Below are 16,410 nucleotides of genomic sequence, written 5' to 3'. Positions count from 1 at the left end.
AAGATAGACACAAAATGCTGGAGTAACTCAACAGGACAGGCTGCATCTCTGGAGACGGAATGGGTGACGTTTTGGGTCGAGATCTTTCTTCAAACTTCGGGGCTCGACCCAAGATGTCACCCATTCCTTCTCTCCAGGAATGCTGCCTGTCCCGCTGAGTTACTCCAGCATTTTGCGTCTATCTCCGGTTTAAACCAGCATCTGCAGTTCCTTTTTACACATGAAGACAAAAGGATCTTATTCTTGCTCTGGATGAGTGTGGTGTTGAGAGCAGGAAATATCAGAGTTGAGGGTACAATCAATCATAATGGAGAGGAAGTCACAGGCAAAGGAAAAGGAAGCTATTTCACTGTGAGGACAATGTCACCAAGATTGTACAAACTGACAGAATGGAATGGAGGGTACACAAAAATGCTGGAGAAACTCAGCGGGTGCAGCAGCATCTATGGAGCGAAGGAAATAGGTAACGTTTCGGACCGAAACCCTTCTTCAGACTGATAGAGGGTGGCGGGGAGAAGGAAGGAAAAAGGAGGAGGAGGAGCCCGAGGGCTGGGGGATGGGAGGAGACAGCCCGAGGGCTGAGGAAGGGGAGGAGACAGCAAGGGCTAACAAAATTGGGAGAATTCGATGTTCATGCCCGCAGGATGCAGACTCCCCACGCGAAATATGAGGTGCTGTTCCTCCAATTTCCGGTGTTGCTCACTCTGGCAATGGAGGAGACCCAGGACAGAGAGGTCGGATTGGGAATGGGAGGGGGAGTTGAAGTGCTGAGCCCCCGGGAGGTCAGGTTGGTTCTTGCGGACCGAGCGGAGGTGTTCGGCGAAGCGATCGCCCAACCTTCGCTTAGTCTCACCGATGTAGATCAGCTGACATCTAGAGCAGCGGATGCAGTAGATGAGGTTGGAAGAGATACAGGTGAACCTCTGTCGCACCTGGAACGACTGCTTGGGTCCTTGAATGGAGTCGAGGGGGGAGGTAAAGGGACAGATGTTGCATTTCTTGCGGTTGCAACGGAAAGTGCCCGGGGAGGTGACGAAAATGACGGTGGATTATTTGTTGTAACAAATAATCCTCCGTCATTTTCGCCACCTCCAACGTGACCCCACCACTCGCCACATCTTCCCATCTCCCCCCATGTCTGCCTTCCGCAAAGACCGCTCCCTCCGCAACTCCGTTGTCAATTCTTCCCTTCCCTCCCGTACCACCCCCTCCCCAGGCACTTTCCGTTGCAACCGCAAGAAATGCAACACCTGTCCCTTTACCTCCCCCCTTGACTCCATTCAAGGACCCAAGCAGTCGTTCCAGGTGCGACAGAGGTTCACCTGTATCTCCTCCAACCTCATCTACTGCATCCGCTGCTCTAGATGTCAGCTGATCTACATCGGTGAGACTAAGCGGAGGTTGGGCGATCGCTTCGCCGAACACCTCTGCTCGGTCCGCAAGAACCTACCTGACCTCCCGGTGGCTCAGCACTTCAACTCCCCCTCCCAGTCCCATTCCGACCTCTCTGTCCTGGGTCTCCTCCATTGCCAGAGTGAGCAACACCGGAAATTGGAGGAACAGCACCTCATATTTCGCTTGGGGAGTCTGCATCCTGCGGGCATGAACATCGAATTCTCCAAATTTTGTTAGCCCTTGCTGTCTCCTCCCCTTCCTCAGCCCTCGGGCTGTCTCCTCCCATCCCCCAGCCCTCGGGCTCCTCCTCCTCCTTTTTCCTTCCTTCTCCCCACCACCCCCTATCAGTCTGAAGAAGGGTTTCGGCCCGAAACGTTACCTATTTCCTTCGCTCCATAGATGCTGCTCCGCCCGCTGAGTTTCTCCAGCATTTTTGTGTACCTTCGATTTTCCAGCATCTGCAGTTCCTTCTTGAACAGAATGGAATTGAGTCCTTGAAGAAGGCTGTGTGTAAGGAAGTGTAGTCCTCGGCGCCTCCTCTCAGATGGCCTTTCACTCCTCCTTCCTGGACACCACCCTATCACTGATATCCCCTTCATTCCTTCTACTCCGTTCTTTGCAACAATGTATTTGATTAGTAAATTTGGTCTGATGGCCTGACCCATTCACTTTGCTTCTCTCTCAATAGATATTGCCTGACCCATTGAGTATTCCTGCATTCTCAGTTTTTTTATTTCAAATGTTAAGACCAGTTATGTATATACCACCAAAGTGTAAGATCATGTTGCACAAGAAGTTTGCAAATGTGATACATTACCAATGTTTTATCCTTTAAAGAGCTAATATGGTAGGTGCCTTTCTGATTTTGCTTATTAGGTGTGATGATGTAATGCCAGGGATATCCTCCGATTTGCAATGCACTTTCAAGACAAGCAACTTCAAATAGAACAGGTGGACAATCTGCAAAAGTAAGTATTTGAGTTTATATCAATAGTGAACTACTTGTGCATCCCAAATTTTAGATAGTAAACATACATTGTTTTTTCATGAAAAGATACCTGTGATTTTAATATTACATGGAATTCCAAATGGAGCTGCACCTACAATTCCAGTTGTGTTGTTCCATTCACAGTTTTGTCCAAGAATACAGTGTTTCGTTGTAAACTGTTTGAAGACATGGGAATTAGTATTCATACTTGAAATTTGTATTACAGACAGAAACATGTAACAGATTATTTTGTCTTCGCAATTGTACTCTTTAAAAATCCATTTGAAAAGCTATATCACCCGACTTGGATTTTCAATATAGCTGGGCATGATTGAGTTAATACATTTCTTACTGTTACTTAATTAATATATTTTAATGTATTTAATGAATACAAACAAAAAATTCCTGAAAATCCAATAGAACAGTCAGTGTTACAGTCAAAGAGGTGCTGAAGGTACTATCGTGTATGAAGGTAGATGAATCTCCAAGGCCTGATCAGATATACCCAAGGACATTGTGGGAAGCCAGAGAGGAAATTGCGGGAGCCCTGGTTGAAATTTACAAGTCGTCTTTAAATACAGGAGAGGTGCCGGAAGACTGGAGGGTGGCAAATGTTGTGCCTCTATTCAAGAAGGGCTACTGGGAACTATAGGCCAGTGAGCTTAACATCTGTAGTTGGAAAGTTACTAGAGAGTATTGTGAGGGATAGGATATACGGGCATTTAAACGGACAAGGGCTAATTAGGGATAGTCAGTGTGGCTTTGTACATGGGAGGTCGTGTCTCACAAATTTGAGTTTTTTGAAGATGTGACCGAAAGGTCGATGAGGGCAGATTTGTAGATGTTGTACATATGGACTCCAGCAAAGCACTAAACAAGGTTCCGCATGGTAGGCTGTTCTTGAAGATTAGATCGCATGGGATCTAAGGAGAGATAGCTGAATGGATAGAAAATTGACTTCATGGAAGGAAGCAGAGAGTGATGGTGGAAGGTTGCTTCTTCTCAGACTGGAGGCTGTGACTGGTGGTGTGCCTCATGGTTCAGTGGTGGGCCCATTACTGTTTGTCATCTATATCAATGATTTGGATGAGATCATACATGGCAAGGTTAACATGTTTGCAAATGATACAAAAGTGGATGGTTTTGCAGATGGAGGATGGTTGTGAAAAATTGCAGCAGGATCTTAATCAATTGGCCAAGAATTGGCCAGAAAATTGATGGAATTTAATACAGAGAAATGAGAGATGTTGCATTTTGGGAAGTCTAACATGGGCAGGACCTACACAGTGAATGGTATGGCTCTGGGGAGTGTTATAGAGCAGAGGGATTAAGGAGTGCAGGTGCATGGTTCCTTGAAGGTGGAGTCGCAGACAGATAGGGTGGTCAAAAAGGCATTTAGCAAATATGCTTCATCAGTCAGAAGTTGGCAGGTCATGTTGCAGTTGTATAAGAGGCCGCATTTAGAGTATTGTGTTCAGTTCTGGGCACCACATTATAGGAAAGATGGTGTCAAGCTGGAAAGGATACAGAGAAGATTTACAAGGTTGTTGCCAGGGCTAGAGGGTCTGAGCTATAGGGAGAGGTTGAATAGGCTGGGACTCTATTCCTTGTAGCGTGGGAGGACGAGGGGTGATCTTATTGACGTGTATAAAATCATGAGAGGAATAGATCGGGAAGATGCACAAAGCCTTTTGCCCAGAGTAGGTGAAATCAAGGACATAGGAGAAAAGATAGGAATCTGAGGTAACTTTTTCACACAAAGGGTGGTGGGTGTATGAAACAAGCTGCCAGAAGAAGTAGTTGAGGCAGGGACTATTCCAACATTTAAGAAACAGTTAGACAGATAAATGAATAGGACATATTTGGAGGGATATGGACCAAATGCAGGCAGGTGGGACTAGTGTAGCTGGGACATGTTGGCCGGTGTGGGCAAGTTGGGCCGAAGGATCTGTTTCCACACGGTATCACTTTATGAGCATAACTGTATTTTGTGAATATTATAAATTTGATAGAAATTACACCAGAGTTGTTGATCTACAAAAAAAATTGAGAAATTATGATAAGCAGTTAAGATCATGGTAGAATATATTAAGATTGAAAAGAATGAAATGGAAATCTGAAGAACAGAATCAATGAAAATTGATGTTATTCTGAAGTTCTCTTTTATAACATAGAAAGCATGGCACTCAATATTCACTCAACAAGCTCCTACAGTTTTCATGATGATTAGATAATCTGTTTTATTGATCAGGGATTAAAAAAAAAAACCAGGAGAGCAGACATAAATCTCCTTCAAGATGATGTCGTATTTCATTTGTATTTCTTGTACTTATGGGCCTGTACCACTTAGGCGATTTTTTAAGGCAACTATAGGCAACTAGTTTGGCCACATGTTTGCCTGTGGTCGCAGGGAGTAGTCTCCTCAGCGCGCAAAATGTCGTAGTGTCTTTCTGGTCACCGCTAAATTTTCAACATTTGAAACATTTTCGGCGACAGTGGGTTTGACGCCAATGAGCGTAGCATGACTTCTCCTGACGTAGGTGTTGTCGCCAGGATGACGTATGTTGTCGCCGGTATTTCGCCGACCTGCTACGACTATGACAGTTGCTTAACAAATCGCCAAGTGGGACAGGCCCATTAATGTATTGCATTTAGTCTCCTCCACACTGAGGAAAATAAATGCAGACAGGGAGACTGCTCTGCGGACACCTTTGTTCAGCGAGGCCTCATGACCCAAGTTAACACTTGCCTATCACTTTAATTCTCCATCCACCATCTTTCTCTGGCTCCTGCACTCTTCCAATGAAGCCCAAAATAAGCTCAGGAAACAGCATTCCATCACCTGACTATAGACATCGACTTTTACCACAAATTCAGATAACCAGCTTTATGATTTATATCAGAACTGGCCAATCATCAACCTTTGATGGTAAATCCATTTTCCTCTCTCCTCTGATGTTACCCGATCTGCCAGATTCCCAACAATTGCATCATCTCCTATTTATATTTCCTCCCAACAGATCGGCTGAAGTTAACAAGCTTGCATCTCCTGATTCAGGGAGTTTCTTTCCAACTGTTATCAGATAACTGAACCATTCCACTACAACGGGAGAGCAGTCCTGAACTACTATCTATCTCATTGGAGACCCTCAAACTATCTTTGATTAGACTTTATTGGCATTATTTGGCACTAAACATTATTCACTTTATCACGTATCTATACACTGTGATGGCTTAATTATAATCATGCATTGTCTTTCCACTGACTGGTTCGCAAGCAATAAACACTTTTCACTGTACTTTAGTACACGTGACAATAAACTAAACTCAAACTCACTCCGTAGTCCGTGTCTGTAATGAACTGCCAAAGGAAGTCATAAAAGTGCATACAATTGCGACTTTTAAAAGCCATTTGGATAGATATATTAATAGGAAGGATTTAAAGGACCATGGGCCAAATGGGACTAGCCCAGTATGCCATCTTGGTCTGCATGGACAAGAATGGCCAAAGGGCCTGTTTCTGTGCAGGATAACTCTGACTCTATGATGTCTGTGGCATGCCACTAATGTGGCAGTGCAACTAACTTGTAACTGCCCTTCAAAATGGCTACTCAAATCCAGTGCAACTGGCTAATTAGTCTAAACATGACACAAAGTGCTGGCGTAACTCAGTGGTTCAGGCAGCATCTCTGGAGAACATGCATTTCCGGTTGGGATGCTTTTTCAAACTCTGTCTGATAATCTGCAAAATATGAACAAATAGGAGAGAAAGCAATCTAAGGGAGGAGTGTTTGCTTCCATCAGCTTTTACATTTTTCCAGTAGTCTAGAATCACTGATAACTCACCATTTTCATTTTATTGCACTCAGAGCAAAATATATACTTTTCCACTTGACATTGCCATTCTTGACAAGTTTAATATGAAGCAAAAAAGTATTAAAATATTTTGCATACTACGTTAATAGCAGGGTTTTCACCCAGCAGGTTCAGCACTGACCATTATACATTACATTTTTATTTTACCATCTCAACGATCCACTGAAAACTGTAAAGCTTGACCAGTCCCACACTGTGTGTCACAATGAGCAACCCCTGAGAAACAGTGGCATCTGTTACATTGCTTCCAAAAATCTAGGAGGAAATGAAAAATAATGTGTTTAAATTTATTTTAAACTAGATTACATCAACTGCTAAAATAGTTTTTTACATTTCAATTCTATCTCGCATTTTATAATGAATACTGCAAAATTGAGATTAGTTTGTTAATTGAAATTATTATAATGATATTCCCCTACAAGTATAATTCGACATATAATTCAACAGTTCAACTATTAAACGTTCCCAGAAGGTTTATGCAGCCTGCAACTTTGGACACAAATATTTGAGGGAAAGCAAATATGTATGTCAATGCAACTAACAAGGGTGGCACAGTGGAACACAGCTTGTGGAGCAGCTGCCTCACAGTGGCAGAGACCCGGGTTCAATTCTGATCTTGGGTGCTGTCTGTGTGGGTTTTGCACGTTATCCCTGTGACTGTGTGGTTTTCAGTGCTGCAATTTCCTCCCACATTCTGAAGACATGTGGGTTGGTAGTTTAATTGGTTGCTGTAAATTGCCCCTTGTGTGGTAAGTGAGTGGTGGAATAATAGGGAATTGATGATAATATGGAGAGAATAAAGTTGGATTTGTGTAAATGTGTGGTTGGGGGGAGCCAAAGAACATTTTTCCATGCTGTATCTCTCTATTATGATTTAAAAATATGTTTTTGGTGCTTTTGGAGTTATAATATAAGAATCACAGGAAGATACAACACAGAAAAAGGCCATTTAGCCCAACAGATCTTGTGTTAATTATTCTAACCACTGTCATCCCTTTAATTATTAACAGTGATTATCCATTAACACCACACAAAATATCAGAAATATTTCCTTAGCTTAACACTTATCTTAATAAACCAACCATAACAATACCGAATGAGAAAACCTAACTTTTTACAGATCTATGCATTATCCTTGACGGTTTTTCAGTGAATCTACACTGCTCTTTTTAATTGTGATTATATTTCTGTTATATGAGATATGCTGACATATGGACAGTCCTCCAACTCTGCCCTTAAGCTCTTAATACAAGTTCAATATTAACCAGATGAATTTGTATTCTATATTTCCAAACTGAAAATGAAAGATTCCTTTCTTTTTAATAGTGTTACCTAAATCAATTTTGTCTATCTGCATACTAAGGTCCTAATACATTTAAAATATTACATTTTAAGGAACATTTTTATTTTCTTCCTCAAGTGTACAATTTTATGTTTTTCTTGACTGATCTACGATCGCAACTGATTTTCCAATTCCTCAACCCTATTTCTGGTATTATTCCCTGAAAAACTATAACATTTGTTTGTAAAACCAGTTGTGACAGAGTTTTCAACCTAAAACATTGTTGGTAATTTAATTTCACCCCAAATTTGAAGACTTAAATGTAGGTCTTTTTGCAAAGGTCATGCTTTTGGGAACACTTTATGTCTTCTTGCACAGATGCAGCCTGACAGCCTATTTTCTGCATTTACTGTTGTTAATATAAAATCTTTATTAAATTACAATGACTTCAATACATTCAACACAGTCGTGCAGCGGTAGAACTGATGCTTCTCACAGACCGAGACCTAGGGTGCTGTCTGTGTAGAGTTTGCATCTTCTCCCTGTGACTGTGGGTTTCCTCCGGGTGCTCCGGTTTCTTCCCACATCCCAAAGACGTGTGGGTTTGTAGGTTAATTGGCCTCTGTAAATTGCCACGAGTGTGTAGCTTCTGTAGCTACCAGTTAACTTTCAACGGCCTTTCATCTGATAGGAAATCCACATAGGCTTCTCCACTCAGGTCTCTTCATAGTTCTGACATGTGGATGCATTTTCGTGAACCAGCAGGTGACAAAGAAATCATGTTGGAGAACGGAAGTACTAACTAGCACATACTCTAGTGCTGGAGTTTTATTAAATGATGAACAGATTTCCTTTGGCAATGTTTGTGGGGAGCAGGAAGATACGCTATTTTACTATAAAATACAGCTCTACCATTCTTGGAGATCTGACAATACTGGTTGCTGTCACAATAATCAAGAAATGTTTAAGGTAAGAGGTAAGTTAAGGTAAGATTTAATAGGAACCCGAGGGGCAACTTTTTCACTCAGAGGGATTGGTATATGGAATGAACTGCCAAAGGAGTTGTCGAGGCAGGTACTATAACAGCGTTTAAAAGACACTCGGACAGGAACAATGATAGAAAAGGTTTAGAGGGATATGGTCCAAACACGGGCAAATGATTTTGGCGTCTGTGTGGAGTTTGCACATTCTCCCTGTGACCGTGTGGGTTTCTTCCGGGTGCTCCAGTTTCCTCCCACATCCCAAAGACATGCGAGTTTCTAGGTTAATTGACCTCTGTAAATTGTCCTCCGTGTGTAAGGAGTGGAAGAAAAAGTGAGAATAACATAGAACCAGTGTGATCGATAGTTGGCGTGGAATTAGTCGGCTTATGTGTTATTATGTTATTACTGTTATTATGTGTGAAATGTTTTAAGTTTCATGTGCGATGCTCCGGTATTCCCTGGGAAACGTCTTCTCATTTTGCACTGTACAACTGTTGCTTTGCAAGATGACAATAAAGGTTGATTGATTGATTGATTGATTGATTGATTGAAGGGCCTGTTTCCATGCTGTATCTCTAAAAACTAAACTAAGCTTACATGGGGCATCTTGGTTGGCATGGACGAGTTGGACCAAAGGGCCTGCGTCTGGCTGTATAATTTTAAAAGGCATTCTGCAATTGTTCACATTGCATTATTGACACATCTGAAAGAACTTCGTAGAATCATAGACCAATATTCGCCAACTCTTTCACATCGACCAGTGGCCTCCCTTCCTTATTAATCCCATTGCCCTGCTCTGTATGCCTAACCAATTCAAGAGTTTATCTAGACAGATATTAATACTGTCAGTGACCAAGCTTTGACCACTCTTTCAGACCATAGTCCATAAGTGACAGCTGAAAGATCAGTCATTAGTAATAAGCCAAAATACTGAGGAATACAAAAAAGATTGCAGTGATAAACCAGATCCCAGAAATAAGAAAAGCATCACTTAGTGTTGATACCACTGAATGGTGTTAAACATGTTTCACAAATGCTCTTATAGTTAGGCTTGAGGTTCCCAACAATCAATGGAAGCTGAATGTTTAATCCACAAGCTAAAATCAGGTGAAAAAAAGTTTGTGCGTACATGTCCAAAAACTGCTAGGGTTACAAAAACATTTGGTCTGCTGTAGCCTGCACTTGTACATGGATAATGTCCGGATTTCATGGAATGTCAACTTATATAAAGAAATTATGTGGTCACCATTAAATAGACAAAGACAGACATTTGGAGACACAAGGATCTGTAGATGGTGAAATCTTGAGCAAAACATCAAGTGCTAGAGAAACTCAGCTTGTCAGGCAGCATCTGTCGAGAGTCTGCAGAAGGGTCCAGACTCAAAACATTGCCTCTCCATGGTCTCCTGAGATGCTGCCTGACCCGTTGAGCTACTCCAGCACTTTGTCTCTTCGTGCGGAGAGAAAGGACAGATGATGTTTTGGGTCGGGACCCTTTTTCAGACCAGTTAAAAGAAAGATATTTGATTAAATTAATTAATCTGCATTAAAGTTTATCATGGTTTTCTTTAAAGAATGAGATTTACCTTTTTGTCAATGCCCATCATTCCAACAAAGGTAAGAGGTAGAACACTAAACAAAGCTAAATGTAACAGAACTGAGTGTTGATTTCCAGCCTGAAAAACAAAACATCAACAGATATTACTTTAATGTTGGCACATCAGCAAATTAGACGGCAGACAAGTTGATGGAGAGTAAGAAAAGTCAACAGGTATATGGAAAAGAAAGGGTATGTGCAAAAGTGGACAGATGAAACTAGTCTAGTTGGGGCATTTTGGTCGTCTTAGAGGAGTTGGGCTGAAGTTTTTGCCACCCCTACTATTGTGCAAAAGATCCTTGACTGGGTGAGACGAGAAAGGAATTGGGTGTCTGGCTCCGTCGATAACTTGAAGCAAGGGTAAGAAGTCCAGAGTCTGGAGGGGGGAGGGGGGGGGACACAGTGTGTTGGGGAAGGAAAGTAGTGCAGAGCTCTGGTCTTAGCTGGAGTGATATTTATGCATTTTAAAACAGCAGGTACTGTAGCAATAATTAAAAGACACTTGGACAGGTACATGGATAGGAAAGGTTTAGTGGTATATGAGCCAAACACGGGTAAATAGGGCTAGCATAAATGGGCATCTTGGTTGGCGTGGATAAGTTGGGCCGAAAGGCCTGTTTCTATGCTGTTTGATTCTATGTATGTCTGGCATGGAAAATCATGATGTCGTTCCTCAGCTATGTCCTCCTTTGGGGTGGGCATCCCTGCAATCACGTTGGAGGACCAATCGGGACACGTTCCCAGTACATGTGGGGTTGTCACATGGTCTCCACATGCAGCCATGATTGATGAGCACACAAAGCACCACCTGTCGAACTTCCTAAATTCAGTGAGAGTCTAGCCAGAGCAGGGCCACAGATGTTAGGTGCAGAACATCAAGTTAAACCATTCAGCTAAAAGGAAAATAATAACTTTAAGACAATAGAAACAAGGTGTGGATGCTAGCTTATAAAATAATACACAACGTAACTCCTGGAGTTACTCATCAGGTCAGGCAGCATCTCTGCGGAACATGAATAGGCGACGTTATGGTTTGAGACCCTTCTTCAGTCTGAAGAACGTTTCCAACCCGAAATGTTACCTATCCATGTTCTCCATAGATTTTGCTTGACCAGCTGAGTATTCCAGCACTTTGTGTTAACTTTAAGACCTTTTTAGACCCGGAGATGTGAAATGTGACCTACAGAATAGAGTGACAGGAATGGGTGCCTCTTTTGGAAATTCAAACAGCAGTTTCAGGTAGTTACCAGGAGTAGATTGCCATCCTAACGCAAGTGAAGATCTACATGTGTTTCATCTGCATTTCATTTTCAGCAGTATTGACGGGTTTATTTACTCCATTCAGAAATTTACCCAAGGCTTTAGTTCAAACCTAATCATTGATTGTGTAGAACTAGTCACCAGGATTAATGATTGTAGGATAATTAGTACAAAATAATCTCTGTTTCCATTGACATTTGATTTGTTTTCAGAAATTTGATTTGAATCACAAATTACTACCACTTTCATACAGAAATCAGTTTAACTCAAACCAGAGTGACACTTATTCATGGATAATCCAAATTTTTGTAAATACTTTGTCAACTTCACACACAATAAAACCCCTAGTTTCTTTGGTTACTTGTGAATTTTAAATGTTTGCCATAAAGGGTAGGTAATAAATTCAGAATAAATGGTAGTGTATGGACAGCAACAAATTACGCAGAATCAAAGAAGTACTTTGACCCATAAAAACCAGGAGAATATCTTAAAGATGCAATGTACCCAGCTGACGCAGCAGTTAAAGCAACAACATACTACTCACCGCTCGAGCTGCAGCTGTAACTTTGTTCTGTGTAGTCTTTACCACTATGGTCTCTTGAGTATTGTCCCAAGTCAAATACCTGATAATTAGAATATTTATTAAAAAATACCATAATACACCCAGCATAGAAATCGATCATTTTACCTGAAAGGTTTATGTCATCTTTTGCTCCAGATGCACCTCTCCCCATTTGTTTCCCAAAATGTAATTTTATTTTTTGTTCCTTCATTTCATTTCATAAAACCATACAATGGTTATGGTACTGAAGGAGGCCATACATCCCATTATGTTTAGACCTGCACTCTACCAGAGCAACTCCATACTAACTGGTCCTTTCTTCATCGCCTTTAAAAATGTTTCTTCATCTTTAATTCCCTCTCATAATGAACCTACCTCCACCAGATCTGCAGACAGCACATTCAGCACTACGCAAAAAAAAGTTTTTTTCCTCATTATTCAAATCCAGATTTTGTGCATGCCAGTGTACTTCAGTCCTTTAGATATAAAGACTAACAAACAGTTCATCTTTCTAGTTTGTCCTTTTCATTTCAATGATCTCTATACATGAATCACCATCATTATGAGTCTCCACTCTTTCCATGTTTCACGAATTAGTACATTTTCTGAGGTAGCCATTTTGGAATGAATGAATGAATAAGTTTATTGGCCAAGTATTCACATACAAGGAATTTGCCTTGGTGCTCCACCCGCAAGTGACAACATGACATAGTGACAGTTAGGAATGACACATAAAACATTAAAAATGTCCTCGCCAAGTCAATAATTTGCACTCATTTCCACGAACTTTTTCTTTATCTGAAAGAGTCAAGTGAGATATTATCAACTGCATTCTAGAACCCAATAAAAAATAAATCTATTGGCACCTTTTGCATACTATTTTACTTTTTTGTGTGTATAAACAGATTGGGCTAGTCACAAATGACCTGTCCTTTATAATTTCAAGATGGCTTTATCTAATCAGCGAAGAATTCATTCTTTAGTTGAAGTCTCCAGAATCTTCCTGTCAGCAAATATTAGGCTGAATCTTCTGTAATTCACTGGCCTTTCTATCCCTCCATTCTTGTAATGTAAAGTGATGTGTGCAATTTTCTGAGGTTGAGGAACCAATCTTAAATAAAGAAAGCCTTTAGTTAGAATGTCTCCAATGTTGTCACTTTCCCATTTTAAACCTCTGGGATAGGAATCTGTCATTCTTTGATGCCATTGATATATTTTTTAATATAGTTATTTTTTTGTGAACTAATTTTGCCAAAATCCTGTCCCTAATATATCCTGAGATGTCCAATGTGCTATTCACTTTGTCCAATACACATACTGACAAAAAGTACAATTTAAGATATCTGCTATTTCCCTATTATCACGTATAACATCAGTTTGCGTACCAAATCCAAATTTTTAATTTATATCATATTGACTTTTTAGGGGGTGTAATGGTGGTGATCACAGATTTTCCCACAAAACTGTCGTGAAATTTTGTATTGATTTTGATTTTGTTTTCAAGCTTCTTGCTTTGCTTCCTTGTGTTATTAATGTCACCTCTCTGCTGTTATTTGTATTTCCGCCAATCAGCAAAATCTGTGATGGTTTTGCCTTTTTACATGCTTTTTCCTTTAGTTTTATGTGGTCCAATAAGTCTTTAATAATCATTATTTTTTTTAAACAAATGGTATGTGGTCCCTATAGGATTTAAATTAATTCCCAAGGTCATATTTTGAACAGCTCCCACCAGCCTGTTACAGTACTGCCCAAGAACAGATACAGGCACGTGGTTGATTTATACTTTTTTGAAATGACGAGCTGTTCCTTTAATACCAAAGGTTGATATACGCGTTAGTATTTCCAGAACAACATGCTCAAATCAGCATAGTCGCATGTACGTTGAATTTACACATTTTTTAAATATGCACCACTCTTTTAGCACATAACCCCCATTTAAAAAAACAATTTATTACAATTTTTTATCGACATTCTTTGTCTCATCACATGGAAATCAGGCCTTATACAGATCTTGAATAGTACAGCAATCTGCAATTTACAAAATGGCACGCTTTAATATTCAGCAACTGAGGAAGAGAGCAGTTGATAGTGGGGTTACACCAAGCGAGCAGATGGGTTAATTTTTGATAAACCAAAGCACTTGATTAACCAAAACATTCCTTTGGTCCATAGATGCTGCCTCACCCGCTGAGTTTCTCCAGCTTTTTTATCTACCTTCGATTTTTGCAGCATCTGCAATTCTTGCTAAAACATTTGATCAATTGGTTACATGTAAAGTTCCATGTGTCATTACTGAGGTTTTAATGTAGCTGTGCAAGAAGGAACTGCAGATGCTGGTTTAAACTGAAGATAGACACAAAAAGCTGGAGTAACAGCTGAACAGGCAGCATCTCTCGAGTGAAGGAATGGGTGATGTTTCAGGTCGAGACCCTTCTTCAGACCGGTTAGGGATAAGCTGCTTTGCTTGACTCCCCTTCCAACACCGCATTAAACACAATCATATTAAGAGTATGCAAATTCAATCACAAAACATACCTGAACTTCAACTGCGATGAGAGGTAAACCTTTTCTATAATCTTTGCAGTCCTGGTAGACATACGGATTAACCAGTTGTTTGCAGTAAGGATCAAGATTGCAGGCTTGTGGTCTGATGGTTTGGGTAACATCTCACCCTTGTGTGTAAAAGAAAAGTTTAAAATGATTGCATTTCTTGTCAAATTTCATGTAAGGTTTAGCAAAAAATTCTGATATCAAACAACGTAATGACACATTTGTGCATTGTGCCGTGGCTGAAAACACAAAGTGTTGGAGTAACTCAGTGGGTCAGGCTGCATTTGTGGATGGAATGGACTGGGGATATTTCAGATCGGGGCCCTTCTTCCTGACCAAATTGTCACTTACCCGTGTTCTCCAGAGATGCTGCCTGACCTGCTGAGTTATTCCAGCATATGTGGGTTTTTTTGCACCTGCAATTCATTGTATCTATCGTGTAGTAACAACTAGGTGATATTCTAATGATGTACAAGACGGAGAAGAAAGGGGAGATTGGGTAACAGGCAAAGAATAGTTTTAGTCAGTCACTAGTAATGATTTAAACTGCCTGGATCGCTTCCATCACTTAACACCTTCCTGTCGCTATACTATATGATGCATTGTGCTTATCTGTTTGACCAATGGTATAGAAAACCTTGGAAGAGTTCCTCTCAAAACTTCCCAAAAATGCCATTAAGGATATAGTATGGGTGGCACAGTGGTGCAACTGGTAAAGCTGGTGTCTCACAGCATCGGAGATCCGGATTCAATCCTGACCTCGGGTGCTGTTTGTGTGGAGTTGGCACTTTCTGCCTGTGACTGCGTCGGTTTCCTCCCACATTCCATAGATGTGCATGTTTGTAGGGTAATTGGCCTTTGCAAAATTGCCCCTAGTGCATAGGGAGTGGGATAACATAGAACTTGTGTGAATGGATGATCGATGTTCGGCGTGATCTCCGTGGGCTGAACGGCATGTTTCCATGTTGTATCTCTACACACAACTAAGAAAAACGGTGCCAGAAGTTGGCAGACTCCCTTACCTTTTTCTCAAATGGCATAACAGAATACTGAAAGTAAAGGTATTGATAGGTGTGCCTTCCATTAACTCTTTAATATTATAGATTTTATGTACACTTACCACAGGTGACTCGCACAACAGTGCATCCTCAATCTTCTCAGACTTGTGGAGCTTGGGCAATTCATAAAGCAAGGTGGGCTGAGGTCCAGTGCTGAAATTACAAACATTTAAAGAGTTAGTCATACAGAGCAGCAACAGGCCCTTTAATCAACTGATTCTGCACCAACAAACATAATTTACCCTAATCCTACACTAAATCCAGATTATTCTCTCACATTCCCATCACATTCTACCATGTGACTACACACTAGGGACAAATGACAATGACCAATTAACCTACCAATTGGTGATTGGCCTCATCAGCAACAACGATGAGTCGGCCTACAGGGAGGAGGTCCAGCACTTAGCAGCATGGTGCGCTGACAACAACCTGGCCCTTAACTCCAAGAAGACCAAGGAGCTCATTGTAGACTTCAGGAAGTCCAGGGGCGGCACGCACACCCCCATCCACATTAACGGGACGGAGGTGGAACGTGTTTCTAGCTTCAGGTTCCTGGGAGTCAACATCTCCGATGACCTCTCTTGGACCCACAATACCTCAACTCTGATCAAGAAGGCTCACCAGCGTCTCTTCTTCCTGAGGAGACTGAAGAAGGTCCATCTGTCTCCTCAGATCCTGGTGAACTTCTACCGCTGCACCATCGAGAGCATCCTTACCAACTGCATCACAGTATGGTATGGCAACTGCTCTGTCTCCGACCGGAAGGCATTGCAGAGGGTGGTGAAAATTGCCCAACGCATCACCGGTTCCTCGCTCCCCTCCATTGAGTCTGTCCAAAGCAAGCGTTGTCTGCGGA

General features: G+C 41.3%; 1 protein-coding gene across 4 annotated transcripts in view; it reads right to left on the bottom strand.

The window, feature by feature from the left end:
• Window positions 1-16,410, bottom strand: part of dcaf17 (DDB1 and CUL4 associated factor 17) — a 40,155-nt gene that overhangs the window by 17,764 nt on the left and 5,981 nt on the right. For all 4 annotated transcript variants that reach the window (XM_033024014.1, XM_033024015.1, XM_033024013.1 and 1 more), the window contains 7 exons: window positions 15,614-15,704; window positions 14,479-14,615; window positions 11,926-12,004; window positions 10,111-10,200; window positions 6,407-6,514; window positions 2,454-2,559; window positions 2,213-2,355 (listed from right to left, as the gene is read on the bottom strand). In XM_033024014.1, the coding sequence (XP_032879905.1) occupies window positions 2,213-2,355; window positions 2,454-2,559; window positions 6,407-6,514; window positions 10,111-10,200; window positions 11,926-12,004; window positions 14,479-14,615; window positions 15,614-15,704 (754 nt within the window). The remainder of the gene's footprint in view (window positions 1-2,212; window positions 2,356-2,453; window positions 2,560-6,406; window positions 6,515-10,110; window positions 10,201-11,925; window positions 12,005-14,478; window positions 14,616-15,613; window positions 15,705-16,410) is intronic.

This window comes from Amblyraja radiata, chromosome 7, assembly GCF_010909765.2.
Source record: "Amblyraja radiata isolate CabotCenter1 chromosome 7, sAmbRad1.1.pri, whole genome shotgun sequence".
In the NCBI taxonomy this organism is placed as follows: domain Eukaryota; kingdom Metazoa; phylum Chordata; class Chondrichthyes; order Rajiformes; family Rajidae; genus Amblyraja; species Amblyraja radiata.
Note: the sequence above shows the minus strand (reverse complement) of the source record. Positions and strands in the feature narration are given on the sequence as shown.